Below are 14,992 nucleotides of genomic sequence, written 5' to 3' on the forward strand. Positions count from 1 at the left end.
TCCGCTGTGTCACCTGGCTGCCTGCTCATTGTTGATCATGTTCAGTATTTCTTCTAGCACAGCAATACTCCATTACATTCACTCATCACAATTTGTTTAGACATTCTTCAATCAATAGACATCTACTTTGTTTCCAAGTCTTGGCTACCACAAAAAAGTGCTGACATAAATATTCTAGTGTACGTGGAGCCTTTCATTTTATCAGTCACCTCCTGGAGGGTATATGCTTAGCAATAAGGGTCAAAGGTTATAAACATTTTAGCCACTTAATTTTTGTAATTCCAAATTGATTTCTACTAATTCACAATTCCACCAACAATGCATTAGTGTGTCTGTGTTGCCAATATGCTGGCAAATTGGGTGGGTGGGGGTGAAAATTCAGGGTTGTTTTGATTTGCATTTCTCTTATTATTAATGACTTGAAGCTTTCTTTCCTATGAAATTCTTTTCTTGAGAACTGTTTGCTCATGTCTTTTGATCTCTTGTCTATTGAGGAATAGCTTTATGATCATATATTTCTGTTCCTTGTCCATATATCTTGAATACTGACTCTTATTAAAGGTACTTGACACAAAATTTTTTTCCCCTTATCTTCTTATCCTAAATGTATCAATTTTGTTTGTGCAAGAGCTTTACATTTTATTTTTATCCTTAAATATGAACTATCCCTTGACTCATTAAGAATACATGTCTTACTCAGAGCTGTAAAAAGTATATTTCTCTTTAACTTTTTTATGGTATGATCATTTTTATTCATATTCATTTTTAATTTTTTATGGAATATGGGGTAAGGTGTTGGTTTGGCCTAATTTCTCTCACACTGCTTTCCAGATTGCCCAGCTCTTATCAATAGGAAGTGTTTTCCTAAATAATATATATTTTCAATTTTTTGAGTTTCATTATTTCTGATTCTCTTTGGTCTACTCTGTTCCATTGATTCACTTTTCAATTTTTTTTTTTAGCCAATACCAAATGCCTTTGATGACTGCTGCTTTGTAAAGTAGTTTGAGGTCTGGACCTGCTATCCCCACTTCATTCCTACCTTTCTTCACAATTTTCTTTGATATTCTAAAGCTTTTGTTATTATAAATGAATTTTATTATTATTATATGTAGCTTTATGAAGCATACCTTTACTAATATATTGGTATAAAGTTAAATCTACAAATTAACTATTATATTGGCACAGCCCAGCTATGGACATTGAATATTCCTCCAGGTATTTCACCTTAAGTTTTGAATAGAAATCCTCATAACTTACTTTAACTTAAGCTTCTTGTCTGTATAATGTCTTAGGGAGCATATAAGCAGATGGTTTTGAACCTTAAGGTACCTGAGGGCTTAGTTTTCTCATATTTGGAGTTCAGGATATCTCTTGCACATAACAGATATCTAAAAAATATTTTGTGAATTTAATTCAGTATATTCCATTAGCAGATAGGGTAAAGCTCACTCCCCAAATGGGCTTTATAGAGTCTTAAAGAAACCATTTGGAAGTTTGAGATGGTTAGTAGGAAGGTCAACAATGATTGGTTAAAGTGTAATTATTGGTGACCTCAGGATGTTTAAGGACAATCCCTGAAGAGATCCTGCAGTAAAGCTAAGAACTGCTGAGCATAATCTGGGGCCTAAGTCCAAGGTATCTAGACTGAAGGGAGCTGTCATTTAGATCCCAATGACATAAAAAGGATAATAGGGTCAGAATGTTTAGTTATTAATTTATTATTTATTAATTCAGCAAATATTTATTACATGCCTACTATGTGCAATCTGCTATGTGCAATAGTAGGCAAAATGCCTATTATATGCTATCTATGTCCTTATCTTGCTCTCTGGATCTTGTCCCAAACCTCTTGGCATTTATAGGCACTTACCTATAGGTGAATTAGGTATGATAAGTATAATGTGAGAACCAAAATGGGAAAGTCCAGTAATAGGGAAGTAGGGTGCTAAGGGAATTTAGAGAAGCAGCAGATCCCTTTTGGCTTAGGGGACATGGAGAAATCATCATGAAGAAGATGACATTTGAGATGGGATGGAAAGATATGCAAAAGTCAAGTGTTGAGCATTGTTAATAGAGGGAATGTATGAGCAAACCGCCCCACCCCCTTAGGCTAGAAATTGTAAGTTAATGAAAATTTAGTGTGAAATACATGAGAGAGACTAATAATGATAACAATAGCAGTAGTAGCCCATATTTATTGGTCATTTTAATGTGAGATTAGGCTAGAGAATTTGGTCCATATCTATTATGGTTAGACTCTATCATACCATATTTATCTGGTGCATAACCTATGAGCCTATTTTACCATTCTGCATTGCAAATCTGCCAAGTATCTGTTCTTGGCACCGTAGACACATGCCCTTTGGCTTAATCATGAAACATTTACATGAGTTAAAATGCCTACCCCTTTTGTGGCTCTGAGTCATTGAATGATAGAATGATTCTAAAGTCATGTCAGTTACCAGTGAACACTTGTTAATCATTCTAATGATTATCCTTTAGCTGCCGTATTTCTGCACACTTAATTCGAAAATAAACATAGCATTTAAGTCCTCCATATCTCCCTCCTTCCTTCTCTTCCTTCCTTTCCTGTTATATATTGCGTAATACTAAGAATTTTGATAATTTTTATTGTCATTTTAGGTACGAAACCAGCATTGGAGTCTTATCATGGAGAGTGTGGTTCCATCTGACAAAGGGAATTATACGTGTGTAGTTGAAAATGAATATGGATCCATCAACCACACATACCATCTTGATGTTGTTGGTAAGTACAATACCACCTAAATGGATAACTCTACATCATTCTTTTATCTCTTCTTTGAGGCCAAGCTCTTTCTTTATTATCTTTCAAGATTCATTTTCAATTGTTTTTAAGGTTGTTGTTTCCTCCATTTATGTTGTTGCTGTCCTTGGCTCTGCACATTTTACTTTGTATCAGTTCATAGAACTCTTTCCATGCTTCTTGGTGAGATCATGTTCATTGTTTCTTTTAGCGCAGCAATATTCCATTACATTTACTTACCACAATTTGTTTAGATATTTCCCAATCAATAGACGTCTACTTTGTTTCCAGGTCTTGGCTACCACAAAAAAGTGCTGACATAAATATTTTAGTGTATATGGAGCCTTTCATTTTATCTAGTTTGACTAATTTAAAAGTATAAAGGTTGCCTAGTTTTATATATGGCTTAAAGAGAGATGATTAGTTTTTACTACTTCCAAATACAGCACCTTCGATTTTTTAGATAATTCCTTATTCCCAGATTAGTCAGGTTTTATGTGCCACACGGATGATTCTTCATTCCCATATGTTATCTAGTATAACGTGAATATAGAGTAGAAGGTACTGACAATTTGGAAACGGATATTAGCTAGATAAATGTTACTGGATGTCAGGAATAATACAGAAGTAAAGGGTACAGTCCACTGTGATAGGATAAAAAAATACCACAGAAGGAAATATCACCTGTGTTTGAATAAAGGGAAGATACTGTGGTAACAGCTGATGGATAAGGTTGCCACTGAAATTCCCTTCACTAGCTCTAGGACTAAAGCTATTTTAGAACATGGTTGGTAATCTTACCTGTCATCAGAAGGAAGCAGCTAGGGATTGCTCATTTAGAATTGCAAGGAACCTTAGACTAAATCTTGTTCAACTTCTTCATTCTATAGATGAGGAAATTTATTCTGGAAGGTGAGTGCCTCAGCCAATGAGTGGCAGAGCTGCAACTCACACATACAGCTCTTGATTCCTGGTCAGTGCCCATCTCACTTCACAAAATCTACTCCGATAGTAAACATTGCTTTCCATGGATGGACGCAATTGCCTTATCTTGTAGGAAGACTCAGAACTTGTTAGAAATAGGCCAGAAGATTGAGGTATGGACTTCTAGGCTATGTTAATATGCAAATTCTCAAATGCTCAAATTCTTAAGTTGCCTTATTAAATATTTGCATTTCTCTTTCCCAACTACTTACACTAGTAATTTGCTTGAAGTGAAGAACCACTTTTTATATGTTGGTACCATAGGCCACGGTAAGGTTCACAAAAACTTTGGTAATAATATTAACTGATTTTATATTGCATTTTGAAGTTTGCAAAGCCCTTCATATACGTTATCCCATGTGAACTTTACAACCACCCTGTGAGGTAGGGACTATGGGCATTATTATCTCCAAGTCACATATGAGAAAAGTGAGGCTCAGAGAGATTGACTAAGTTACCTATAATTGCATAGCTAGCTACCAAGTGTCAGAGGTGGGGTACATGTATAGGTACCCAATCCATTTGTGTCTCATTAATTGAAATCCTTGTGGAATAATTCTGATGAAGAGACCTTGCAGGTTAAATGAGGATTAAACAGAAATTACTTTGTTTTAGCTGTTGTTGAAAATTATGAAAATCAAATTGATTCTAAAATGTATGAGTTTCTGTCTTGAAAAGAAAAATCTAGCGATTGGTTTCATCTTGAATAACCCATAAATGTCCTTCTAATTACCAGAGGTAGAAGGTATAGGAGACGGGGCTTCTATTAATAACAAAGAAACTTTTTAGGATTTGATGGTTCTTTTACAATTAAAATCAAGATAGCAGCTCATCTTCTGTTTGCTTCAGAGAAAGAGAAATGTTTGACTGTTTTTGGGTTCTGGCTAGTGGGCTTTGCTGTATTGAGGATTTTGTTTTTTTAACCATGCTCAGCAGTAGTCAATTGATAAATATTTGCTAAACTTAACTATCCATGGGGTGATCCCATAGTAAATAATCCAAAGTACACCCCCTGCTATTTGGAAAGCCCACCTCATAGACTACTGGGACCTTGTGATCAGAGACTAGTTGGAAAACTAAACTGAAAGAATGATTTGACCCAATTGCCATAGCTTTGGACACACCAGAAAATCCTTTCCAATGGCCAAGGCCTAGGAACTGACTGTTACCATTTGTTTGGTGAATTGAAGCCAAATTATAGGGTATGGTGTTGGTTTCTATGGTCAGACAGATGTGGCTGGTGTTTGCAGAGTGGGTAATGCATTAAAAAAAAACATCCTCCAGGTGTATTCTGACCTCCCACCCCCACCCCAACACATACCAACACATACGCATTCATGAGTTTCATCATGTGGAGGTCTTACCTGTGGTTTGTATCAGTTAAAAAAAGGGGGATAGATAGGCTAGATTTATCCCAGTTAGTTTTTTTTCTTTTTAGCTGCTCTGAGATTTAATGTGAAATGTCTCATGTTTTCACCTGAGTTTGAACATTTAGGTCTGATAAGGGAGCAAATTTTTGAAACACAGGCCCCCCCCCCCCCCAGATCTGTGCAGTGCTTGGCTTATTGATGTTTAATTTTGACAAATTGAAAGAGGAGCAACCAGCATTTAATTAGGTTACCCCAGGGCGAATGACTTAGAGCTTATTTTGGCATGAAGAATAAAGGAAAATAAATAAATAATTAGAAAATTTGGGTACTATACCACTCTGGATTTTAATAACATATGCTGGGGTGTGAAAATCAAGTGTTTATTTCTCTTGTAAATTAAGTTCATAGGTAGTACGTAATAACTAACCATTTTTAAAAAATTGAATTTTATCATGGGAGCCAAATATTCATAGGACAGCAACTCTTCAAAACTGTACTTTCTCATGAACCTGCCAGTCCTTGGTTAATTGAAATCAGGGCTATTCGTGGGAGTTACCAGTTAACATTATCCTGTGCACTTCAGCCATTGTGTAAACTTCATAGCCAAGTTTTAGGTCGAATCATTTTGTAAAATGTTCAAAAGGGTTTTTTTCCTCCTCTTTCTTCATAAAATTCTGGCAGCTGTTTCATGATATGCTGAGAAATTTCTTCTTGTTTTAGGATTTGTATTTGATTTGGGCTGCTGAATAATGGGGTTGTTCACTTCAGAGTTAATCCACAGCAATCTGTCTTGTTGAAAAGAGCATGTGATTCTGTGGCATAATTCTGTTGGTGTAATGTAGAGGGAGTTGTGAGTCTATGGAGTAAAGTAGAGAAAGGTCTGATGATGTCACAAACTTGGGAGATATCCCAGCTAAACATGGGCCAATAATGACACAATGCTGGTTGGGAATATCCATTAAAGCTCAACTCAAATAATTTTCCAAACCTTGAACCTTCTTTACATGTAGAAGCCAAATGTCACTGGAGTATAAGACGTTTTCAGTAAAGATGGAGGTGTGAAATACTCTCATCTTTGCTCAAAACCCTAGTAATTGCTTTGAGAGGCACTAATAAAATAAGGATTGAGTCAGCTAAATATTCTCATCTAGACTTTCAAAATTGGCAGGCAGTCATCTGAGTGTCTCAGCAAGTGGGAACAAAAAGGATTCAAGTTCAAACGGCCAATTACCAGTGGTCCCCTCTGCCCATGTGGATAGAGCCCAAATTTAATACATCCCCATGTTGGGATGGCTTTTTCAGCTACCTCTCTGTCTCACAGAGGGTCAAGGCCCTTTCCCAGTGAAAATGACAGCCCATTTTCAGCCATGGTCCTTAAGTTTTGTTTTTGTTGCTATGATACTCAGCTTTGCTGTTCAGTTATCATGTGCCATCAGAATGGGTGAGATCTTTTTATTGAAATTCTTCCTTGGAAAAGCGTTTCCATCAGCACTATACTGTAAAAGCTGTGTAATTTAAGTGACATTCTCCTATCCTGGAATTAAACAGCCTGTCATCGTTGAGAACAAGGGATCAGTTTGTAGGAATTATTTTTAATAGACTCACTTGAGCCTCATTAAAATGGACACCATCACTATCTTCAGCCATTTTCTTAGAAGAGGAAATTATTGTGAGACTCCAGGTTTCAGAAATTACGGTAATTTAGAAGTTCTCAGAAATAATTATATCCTGAAGTGGCAGACCATTCCTTTAACAGATAGCCAATGTATTATGCAGTCTATGAAACACTGTACCAAGAGTCAGGAAGCCTGAGTTCTAGGTTGCTGGTTTCTGCCACTAACTTAGCAGTAACAACAACAACAACAACAACAATAATAATATTTATTACTATTATAGCTAACATATGTGTGCCAGGCACTGTGGCATGTTCTTTATAATTTTTATCTCATTTGAAACTCATAAAAACCCTGGGAGGCAGGTGCTATTATTATCCCCATTTTACAGATGAGGAAACTGAGGCAAATAAGGGGTAAGTGACTTGCAAGTTTACTACACAGCTGGTAAGTGTTGGTGGCTGGACTTGAACTCAGGTCTCCCTGAATTCTGGGTCAGTAGGCTATCCAGTGTGCCACACCTTGAATAAATCATTTAACCTCTTTAGGGCTCATTTTCCTTTCCATTTTTAAAAAAATCAGTGATGATGGGATCCATTTGCAGTCTAAAATTCTGTGCTTATGTAAATTTTACAAGACAGTTTTATAGCAATTGTTAGAGTCAATCAAAGAAGCCACAGTAAGATGAACTGGATCTCATATTCATGGATCACATTATAGTTATTTATGAGCATCTTTATTTTCCCTCTTACTAGATTAGAATCTCTTTGAAGCTATGGACCATGACCTGTGTCACTTTGTATTCCTAGTGCAGAGCACAGTGCTCAGTATATATCTGTTTCCTAGTGACTTCAGTGCAGATTCCTTCTTGCTCCCAGGTTTTGTCCTATCATGTCACCTAGTTACTTGGATTTTGTTAGTGAAAAATGTACGCTCATCCTTGAAAGTCCATACTGCTGCTGGTGATCTCCAACTTCAACTTATATTATGTTATATTATATTATATCATAATATTATGTTATTACTAATTCAAGATGGATTTGACTCTTTAAGACAGACATTGATAACATTTTAAGACTTCAAGGGATTTAGAAGATCTAATCCAACCTTCTTATGCTATAGCTAAGGAAACAAATCACACAAGCTACCTAATAGCAGAGCAGGATGAGGACATAGGATTCTAGAGTCTCTGTCCAATGTTCTTTCTACCACACCACAACCTTTTTTCTCTTTCATTTTGACTGCTGTATTAAACTGGCTGAGATTGCTTCACAAACATGAGAAAAAAGGTGCTCCTATCTACCTTGGTATCAGCATAGGTTATTGCAAGAAGCAACTGGTGAATTGTTCCAAAGGCTTGTTGGAACTAGCAGGTTCTTTTGACTTGGAGTAAAGGGATTCCCTTCCCCTCCCCTCCCCTCCATTGTCTTCTTCTCCCCTCACTTTCCCTTCCCCTTCCCTCCCCTCCCCTTCCTTACTCTTCCCTTCCTTTCCCTTCCCTTTCTACTTTGCTAAAGATAATGTGACTTTTCAGGGAATTCCCCTCTTCTTTGAGATCCATATAAGCCTGGAAAGAAAAACGAGGGAAACAAAACCCTCTTTGCCCAGTTTGTCAAGGCCAGTCATTTTTGTGACCTGTATTAGTTTAATTTTCTAGAAATTCATTTTCATCTGGGGAGAGATTTATTAAGTGATAGACATTGTCTTAATAGATACCTTAGGCTGTGCCTCATTTATGGCTGGGTGGAGGTTCACTGAGGCGTTACTGCCAGCCCCAACTTGCCGGCTGGCAGACCAGTATGTGGCTGTTGACTAGTCCTTGACATAAATATGCTAGAACTTGACATATTTACCTGAGTGCTGAGGGCCCTGGACATGATAGGACAAAGCCTGAGAGCATGAAGGAATCTGCACTGATGCTTGCCCTCAGGTATTTGTTACATTAAGAATGAAGAGCTTTTTATTCAGAGCACTGATAAGCCTGACTGTAGATTTTTACATCTGGCACTGGACTTTTGGCAACACCCTCAGAGGGAGAAGAAATTACGCAAATTGTTTAGTGCTTGGGGCAGTGTGCTGGTGCAGCCTCACCTAGGAAAACAAAGACTTTAGTGTGGTCCTTGTGCAGGGGGAAAAGGAAGGGGAGTTACTAAAGTCAGGATATCCCCAGATCATAACTTTCAAATGGGAACTTTGGATTTCTTTTTGGACTGGGGTCAAAATTACATTTGTTTAAGTAAGTGAAGGAATCCTAGTGTTATTAGTTAATCGATGGGTTGGGTGAATATAGAATTTGTCAGAAGTAAGATCCTTCCTGCTCAATCACTTTGGATGAAGGAGTGGGTTCCTGTCCTTCTATCCATCATGGCACTGCCCCTGGGCATAGCTTTTTGTTTTCCTTTTGACTAATGATGAACATGATAATGTGGTTTTAGCTGTTGAACAGAATAACTTTATAGTTATGCATTTCAAGTACATTAAAAAAAACTAACTAGAGAGTCACAGCATACATACTGGTAAAAAAGAAATGGAGATTGACTTGTTGGAGACACCTGTCTCACAGTGTGGAAAGTTCACCATAAAGAAAAGAGTCACAATGATAACCAAGAAATCTGGAATAAGCTTCTCATCAGGACTGTAAAATCATGGCAGCAATGGATAATGATAATAACTAGCTTTTGTATGGTGCTCTATGTTTTGCAAAGTGCTTTACAAATAGCATTTCATTTGGTCCTCAGAAGAAGCCTGGGAGGTAGATGATATTATTAAGTCCATTTTGTGGATGGGAAAATTGAGGCTGACAAAAGTTAAGTGAGATTACTCAGTGTCACACAGCTAGTAAGTATCTGAGACCAGATTTGAATTCAGTCTTCCTGACTCCAGGTCCAGTGCTATATCCACCATGGGACATAAAGGCCTCATGGGATGGGTCACGTATTTATTTTGCATATGACCCTTGAGTTTTCAAGTAAAGGGGGTGGAGTGGGGGCGAAGGACTTCACAAATGCCTGTCAAATTTGTTGAATAACCAGGTATTTCTATTTCAGGCTTCTAGTCTAAAAAAAAAAACCTTGTCTCTTTCTACCATAAGATCTGCAGTCTATCATAAGTTCTATAGACATATTTGTACTCAATGTTTCAGTTAATGCTATCACTTTTATAATCAAAAGAGTTTCTATGAAGACATTGAACCAACCCCCTTTAGAATACAGGGCATGGTAGAAACATGCTACTGTTTATAGTTTCTTTTGATATAATTGTTGTTTTTCTTTTCAAGACCATTGTAAAATATGTAGTAGGTATTTCACAGAAAACTTGATTTAGCCTTTATCATGACAAGCTGTCTTCTAATTTGTTTACCTTGATGCCACAGAAGAGATGGCAGGGTACAGGATGCAGTGTTGTAGTAGCTTCAACAACTGAGCTCTTATATAGGGGGTAGAGAGAAACAATGAATCAAGGCAGAGCCTGAATGTTAAATGGCTCCAATCTGTCACTTTGGTGCTCACTATATATAGCACTTTCAAAATACTTTCCTTCCACTTGACCCATGAATTGAGAATCACAAGTATTGTTCTCCCCATTTTACACGTCAAGCAAGTGAGAATCAAAAAGATTCTTTAACTTGCTCCAGGTTCCCCTCATATGAGAAACTCAAGGCCCTCACCACTACCTCTCAATGCAAAGAGAACGGGAAGGTGGGAGTGAGTCATGGTTCACTGCTGAGCTCGTAACTTTCTTCCTTAATTTCTCCAGACTTCTCAGGACTATTGAAGTCTGTAGGAATTCTTTGTATCCAAGAGATGTGCCTGCATCGATAAATCAGACTTCGCTCCCACCACTGTGGCCCTGAAACTCTCAACCCAAAGCCCAGAGCCTCATGAAGGAATATATTGATCTCTTGGGAGTGATAAATAATAACTTTTATTCAGGCATGCGTGCTCTCTGAGAATTGGTTTCTCACTGCCACCATTAAAAAATTTTTTGTTAAAAGTTTAGTATCATTATACATGATTTGAGGAGACACTCTCAGGATTGACGTGGCAAGGAGATAAAAATGGTTTCTTTCATAATTGTTTTGTTTTCTGAAAAAAAGAACAAAAACAACTTTAACAATAGCAACATCAATGAAAACTCCAGCTGTGTGTATCATTACATATAGTGGATATAAGAGTGATCACTGACTGGCCCAATATAATCCAGTCAGGTCCAGAAAGTTCAGCAAAGAAGGTCCATCTTAGTCATCATCTTTAGATTTCCTAGTGAATATTTTGAAGCTTGAATTTCAATTCACTTAACTAAACATTTATGCATGCAAGCTGTAGAAATCTGGGGGTTATGGGCTAGGAAGATTGAAAATTCTCTTAAAACATGATGCCTTCACTCATAGAGTTTATCTTCAAGCAAGGGAGGGATGGTGAGTAGAAACAGGAAAGTTATTATGAGACTACCACAATATTACAAGTGAATGACAAAGAGAGACTGGATCTTTTGGGGTGGTGGCAGTGGGGACAGAGAGGAGGGGATGGGTAGGAGAGAGAATTGCTAAGATAGAATCAGAAGGACTTTGTAATGGACTGGAATTTCTCCAGTCTGATTTGATCTCACAATTCCTGAAGATGGAAGGCAGGATTATTAACTCTGACGTCCCTGAAGCTTTTTATTTAATAAGTTAGAAATACTTCAGCCTCAGACCTCTAATCCTAGTCCTAGAGAAGGACTAAGTTACTGGCTGGATATTAGTGATGAAGAAGAGGGAGACTCAAAGATAGCACTGGAGTTTCAAACTCCAAATTCTTGCTTAGAGATTGCATAGGGAGTAAGGTGACTTTAGAACAAAAGCAGGGTTTATTTTCAGGTTCAAGTTTTGGCTTCAGGGAAAAAAAACCCAACAAAAAAGCATTGGAGGGTGGGAAGGGGCTTGGAGGTTCTTACTCTCCTTTTAATTTCAATCATTTTCTTAAAAAGCTTTCTATTGTTCTTTCTATTTCCTCCTTCCCCCACCTCTCACCAAAGGGAGGCATTTCTTGTTTGCTCAAATGTGCTTAAAGCTTTTACCTATGCATATGCTATATCAGGGATAAAACAAGTTATCTGAGAGATTAGTGTGACAGACATTCCAGTCTTCCTTAAGCAAAGTAGCTTTTACAGTGGGGAAAGTGATGAAATGCACTGGGTGGCAGTTAATAATAGGCTGTGCTGAGAATATTAGTCATTCCTTTGTATTGAAAGCAGAGAATAGAATACAAAAAAACATTCATGTTGTATGATGCTGGGTACGATCGGTGGCGCCTCTGTGGTTAGGTTTTAAGCCTCTTCTTTACAAATTGTTTTAAGGAAAAAAAACCTTTTCATCTCATAACTTGGGGTGTGTTTAGTTTCTAGTAAATGTTGGCTTTTCAACGCTCTGCCTCCCTTGGATGGAACAACTCTGCAAACTCCATAATCCCATCTTCCTCAAAAATGTTTCATTTCAGAAGCAGGTAACATGGTCAGTTGTGGCTTCCTGAGATAACCAGGACATTCTTGCTCTCAGCTGTGTTTACCAGTGTCTCCCTCCTCATGAGGAAGGATGGGCAGAGTGATGTCTGACTTTTACATCAGACTCGAACCTGAAGGATGTCATAGGAGGAGAATGTGGGCAAAGTCTTTGCATCAGAGAGGAGGAAAGCCCTTGTTTAGTAAATGAACCTGGAGGGAACTTTTAGCTGTGGCAAAAGTTCAAGGAATTCTTTATTTCCTGCTTTTGCTGAATGAAGCTTCAAGTGGTCCTTGCATTGATTTTTTTTTTTTTGATACAAAAAGAAAGGTGACTTTCAGCAGAAACCAGGCAAGACGTGATGATCCTCAAGAGCTCTACAAACACTCATTTGATCTCATTTTAAAGAAAAAATCAAAACAAAACAAAGAAGGATGGGAAAGGATGATAGTTTTGGGACATTTTGACCCTTTGTGGTATAAATAACATAGAGTCCTTCTATGGTTCACACAAGAAAAGCCAAACAGACACACAACTGGTAGAAGCCACTTAATCCCCCATCAAAGAATATCGTTTATGACGATAATTTGGAGAGGCACTTAGCCTACACCTGCTTAGTTTTTTCTAGTCTCCTGGAGACACCATCACCACGTCACTTTGCTTTTGCACATCATTGAACAAGCACAAAAGGATTAGTGGTGTTTTCCTTCCAGCATTTCATGTGGTACGGCCCCTCAAAGTCATTTGTTACTTTGGGGCTGGAGGCTTTAGTTTTCAGGGAAAAAAAAATCACACCCATAACCTTTCTGCCTCTTGTCTTCTCCCCCAACCAAACTCGCATCTTTAACTTGGGCCTGTTAGACTTTGCTGTCTCTGTTGAGAATGCATATATTAAGGAGAATATTGGAAAGTACCAAGCTTTTGGGAATGAGGTGATAATATTTGAGCAAAGGATTAAAAAAAAGGGGGAAGATAGAAATTAAAACCCAGAACTGGTGGGACAGGGGACCATGTGATCAAACTCCTCCACAGAAACACTGTTTTCTTCTGGTTGTATTTGAATGGCCCAGCCTTTGGGGTAGAAAGTCACAGTTCAAATGTAGAACCAAGGGGCAGGGGATGGAGCACCAACTCTGAAGTCAAGAGGACCTGAGTTCAAATTCGACCTCAGACACTTACTAACTGTGTGACCCTAGGCAAGTCACTTAACTCATTGCCTCAAAAATAATATATATATATAGAACCAGATGATCTGGTCTAAAATAAATATACAGGTGATGTCTATTTAGTAACCCATGGACTTTTCCTTTGAAAAAAATTATTAATATCTTTATTGTTTTTACATTATTTTCAGTTCTGAATATATCACTCTTCCTCAACTCACTGAGCCACACCTTGTAAAAAAGAATTAAAGAGAAGGTTGGGGGTGGTGGAACATTTCAGCAAAACTAACTAGGACATCCATTTACTCTGATGGTATGTGCAGTGTTCTACACCCATAGTACTTCACCTCGGCATGGAAAGAAAGGGAAAGAGGTGCATTTTCTCATTATTATAATGATATAGTAGGCCTCGAACCTTTTGGAAGCAATGGTATTGCTTTCCTTTTTGTTCCCATTTCATCTTCTTGTTCTCCACCCCACCCCTCACTCCCCCATGCTCCTACATTTCTTGTCCAGAACCCAGTATGTTCCACTTAGGTAGAAAGGCTTGAAAGACCAAGCTTGTCTACCTTAAGCACATGAGACAGAACCTTGAAAAGGCAATGAACTCATTCTACTAACTGTAATTAGCATGAGGTATTTAGCAGGTTATTGGCCTCCTTAGAACCTCAAAGTGCTTTGTTAGCCCTTCTGCTAATGGCCGGGCTTAGTTCTACCTGGGTTAGTGTCCTTTCTCTGTAACAACAACAACAACAACAACAACAACAAGATCACTCTTTAGAGAAAACTAGGTGGAGCCTTTTAAAAAAAATCCAAGTTGTTTTCACTTATCCTCTGATCTTGAAATGTTCTTTTCTCTCCATCTTCTTTTAGTTGCTAAGAAACTGCCATTTGGAGAGAACTGTAATTAAATTTTGATTTTAATTTCAGGATCAAGCAGTGAATGTAACACATGCTCACCGAAATGAATGGATGATTGATAGCATTAAGCTCGTCTGTTTCCAAATCAATGTAGGGAACTCAATGTGATTAGTGGCCCAAAGTATTTCTCTGTCACAGAGACACAGCTTTTGAAATGTTCTTTTCCAACAAACACAGCTCAACTTTTTAGAAATACTATGGCGCCCTGTGTGTGCTGGGAAACTAGTTACCCTGAGCTGGATTAATTTATAGGTGTAATTTAAGAACCCCCTTATTCTTCTGGTCCCAGAGACACAGCATAGTGTTTACTGGCCTTGAAGACATTAAGCAACTTTGCTGTGGTGTACTTTGGGTGACCTATTACCATGTTATGGCAAAAGTCAGGGAGCTGTGATAAGCAAACATGTTATGAACAAAGTGAGAGTGGAATGTGAGACAATTCCAATGGTCAGTTCATAAAGATGTCTTCTTTGTCACTCGGGTATTTTCTCTCTCAATAACTACTGGTTGGCATGAAACGGACAGTGTGGGTTTTCCCTATCTACACTGTTTAAATTTGATTATGGCATGCAGTGACAACACTTTTCTCTTCAGATGCTCTCCCCTCACTTAAAATGAAATTTCCCAACAGTTATAACAAAATACCCAGAAAACTACTTTCTCGAGAATGAGCT

At 37.9% G+C, this 14,992-nt stretch overlaps 1 protein-coding gene across 1 annotated transcript in view; it reads left to right on the forward strand.

Annotated features, from left to right (window-relative positions):
• The window catches only part of FGFR2 (fibroblast growth factor receptor 2), a 116,778-nt gene that overhangs the window by 55,072 nt on the left and 46,714 nt on the right, over window positions 1-14,992 (forward strand). The window contains 1 exon segment of the mRNA XM_078151020.1: window positions 2,647-2,770. Within this exon segment, the coding sequence (XP_078007146.1) occupies window positions 2,647-2,770 (124 nt within the window).

The sequence above is a fragment of the Phascolarctos cinereus genome, unplaced genomic scaffold (assembly GCF_003287225.1).
Source record: "Phascolarctos cinereus isolate Bilbo 61053 unplaced genomic scaffold, phaCin_HiC Scaffold_3;HRSCAF=262, whole genome shotgun sequence".
NCBI classification, from domain to species: domain Eukaryota; kingdom Metazoa; phylum Chordata; class Mammalia; order Diprotodontia; family Phascolarctidae; genus Phascolarctos; species Phascolarctos cinereus.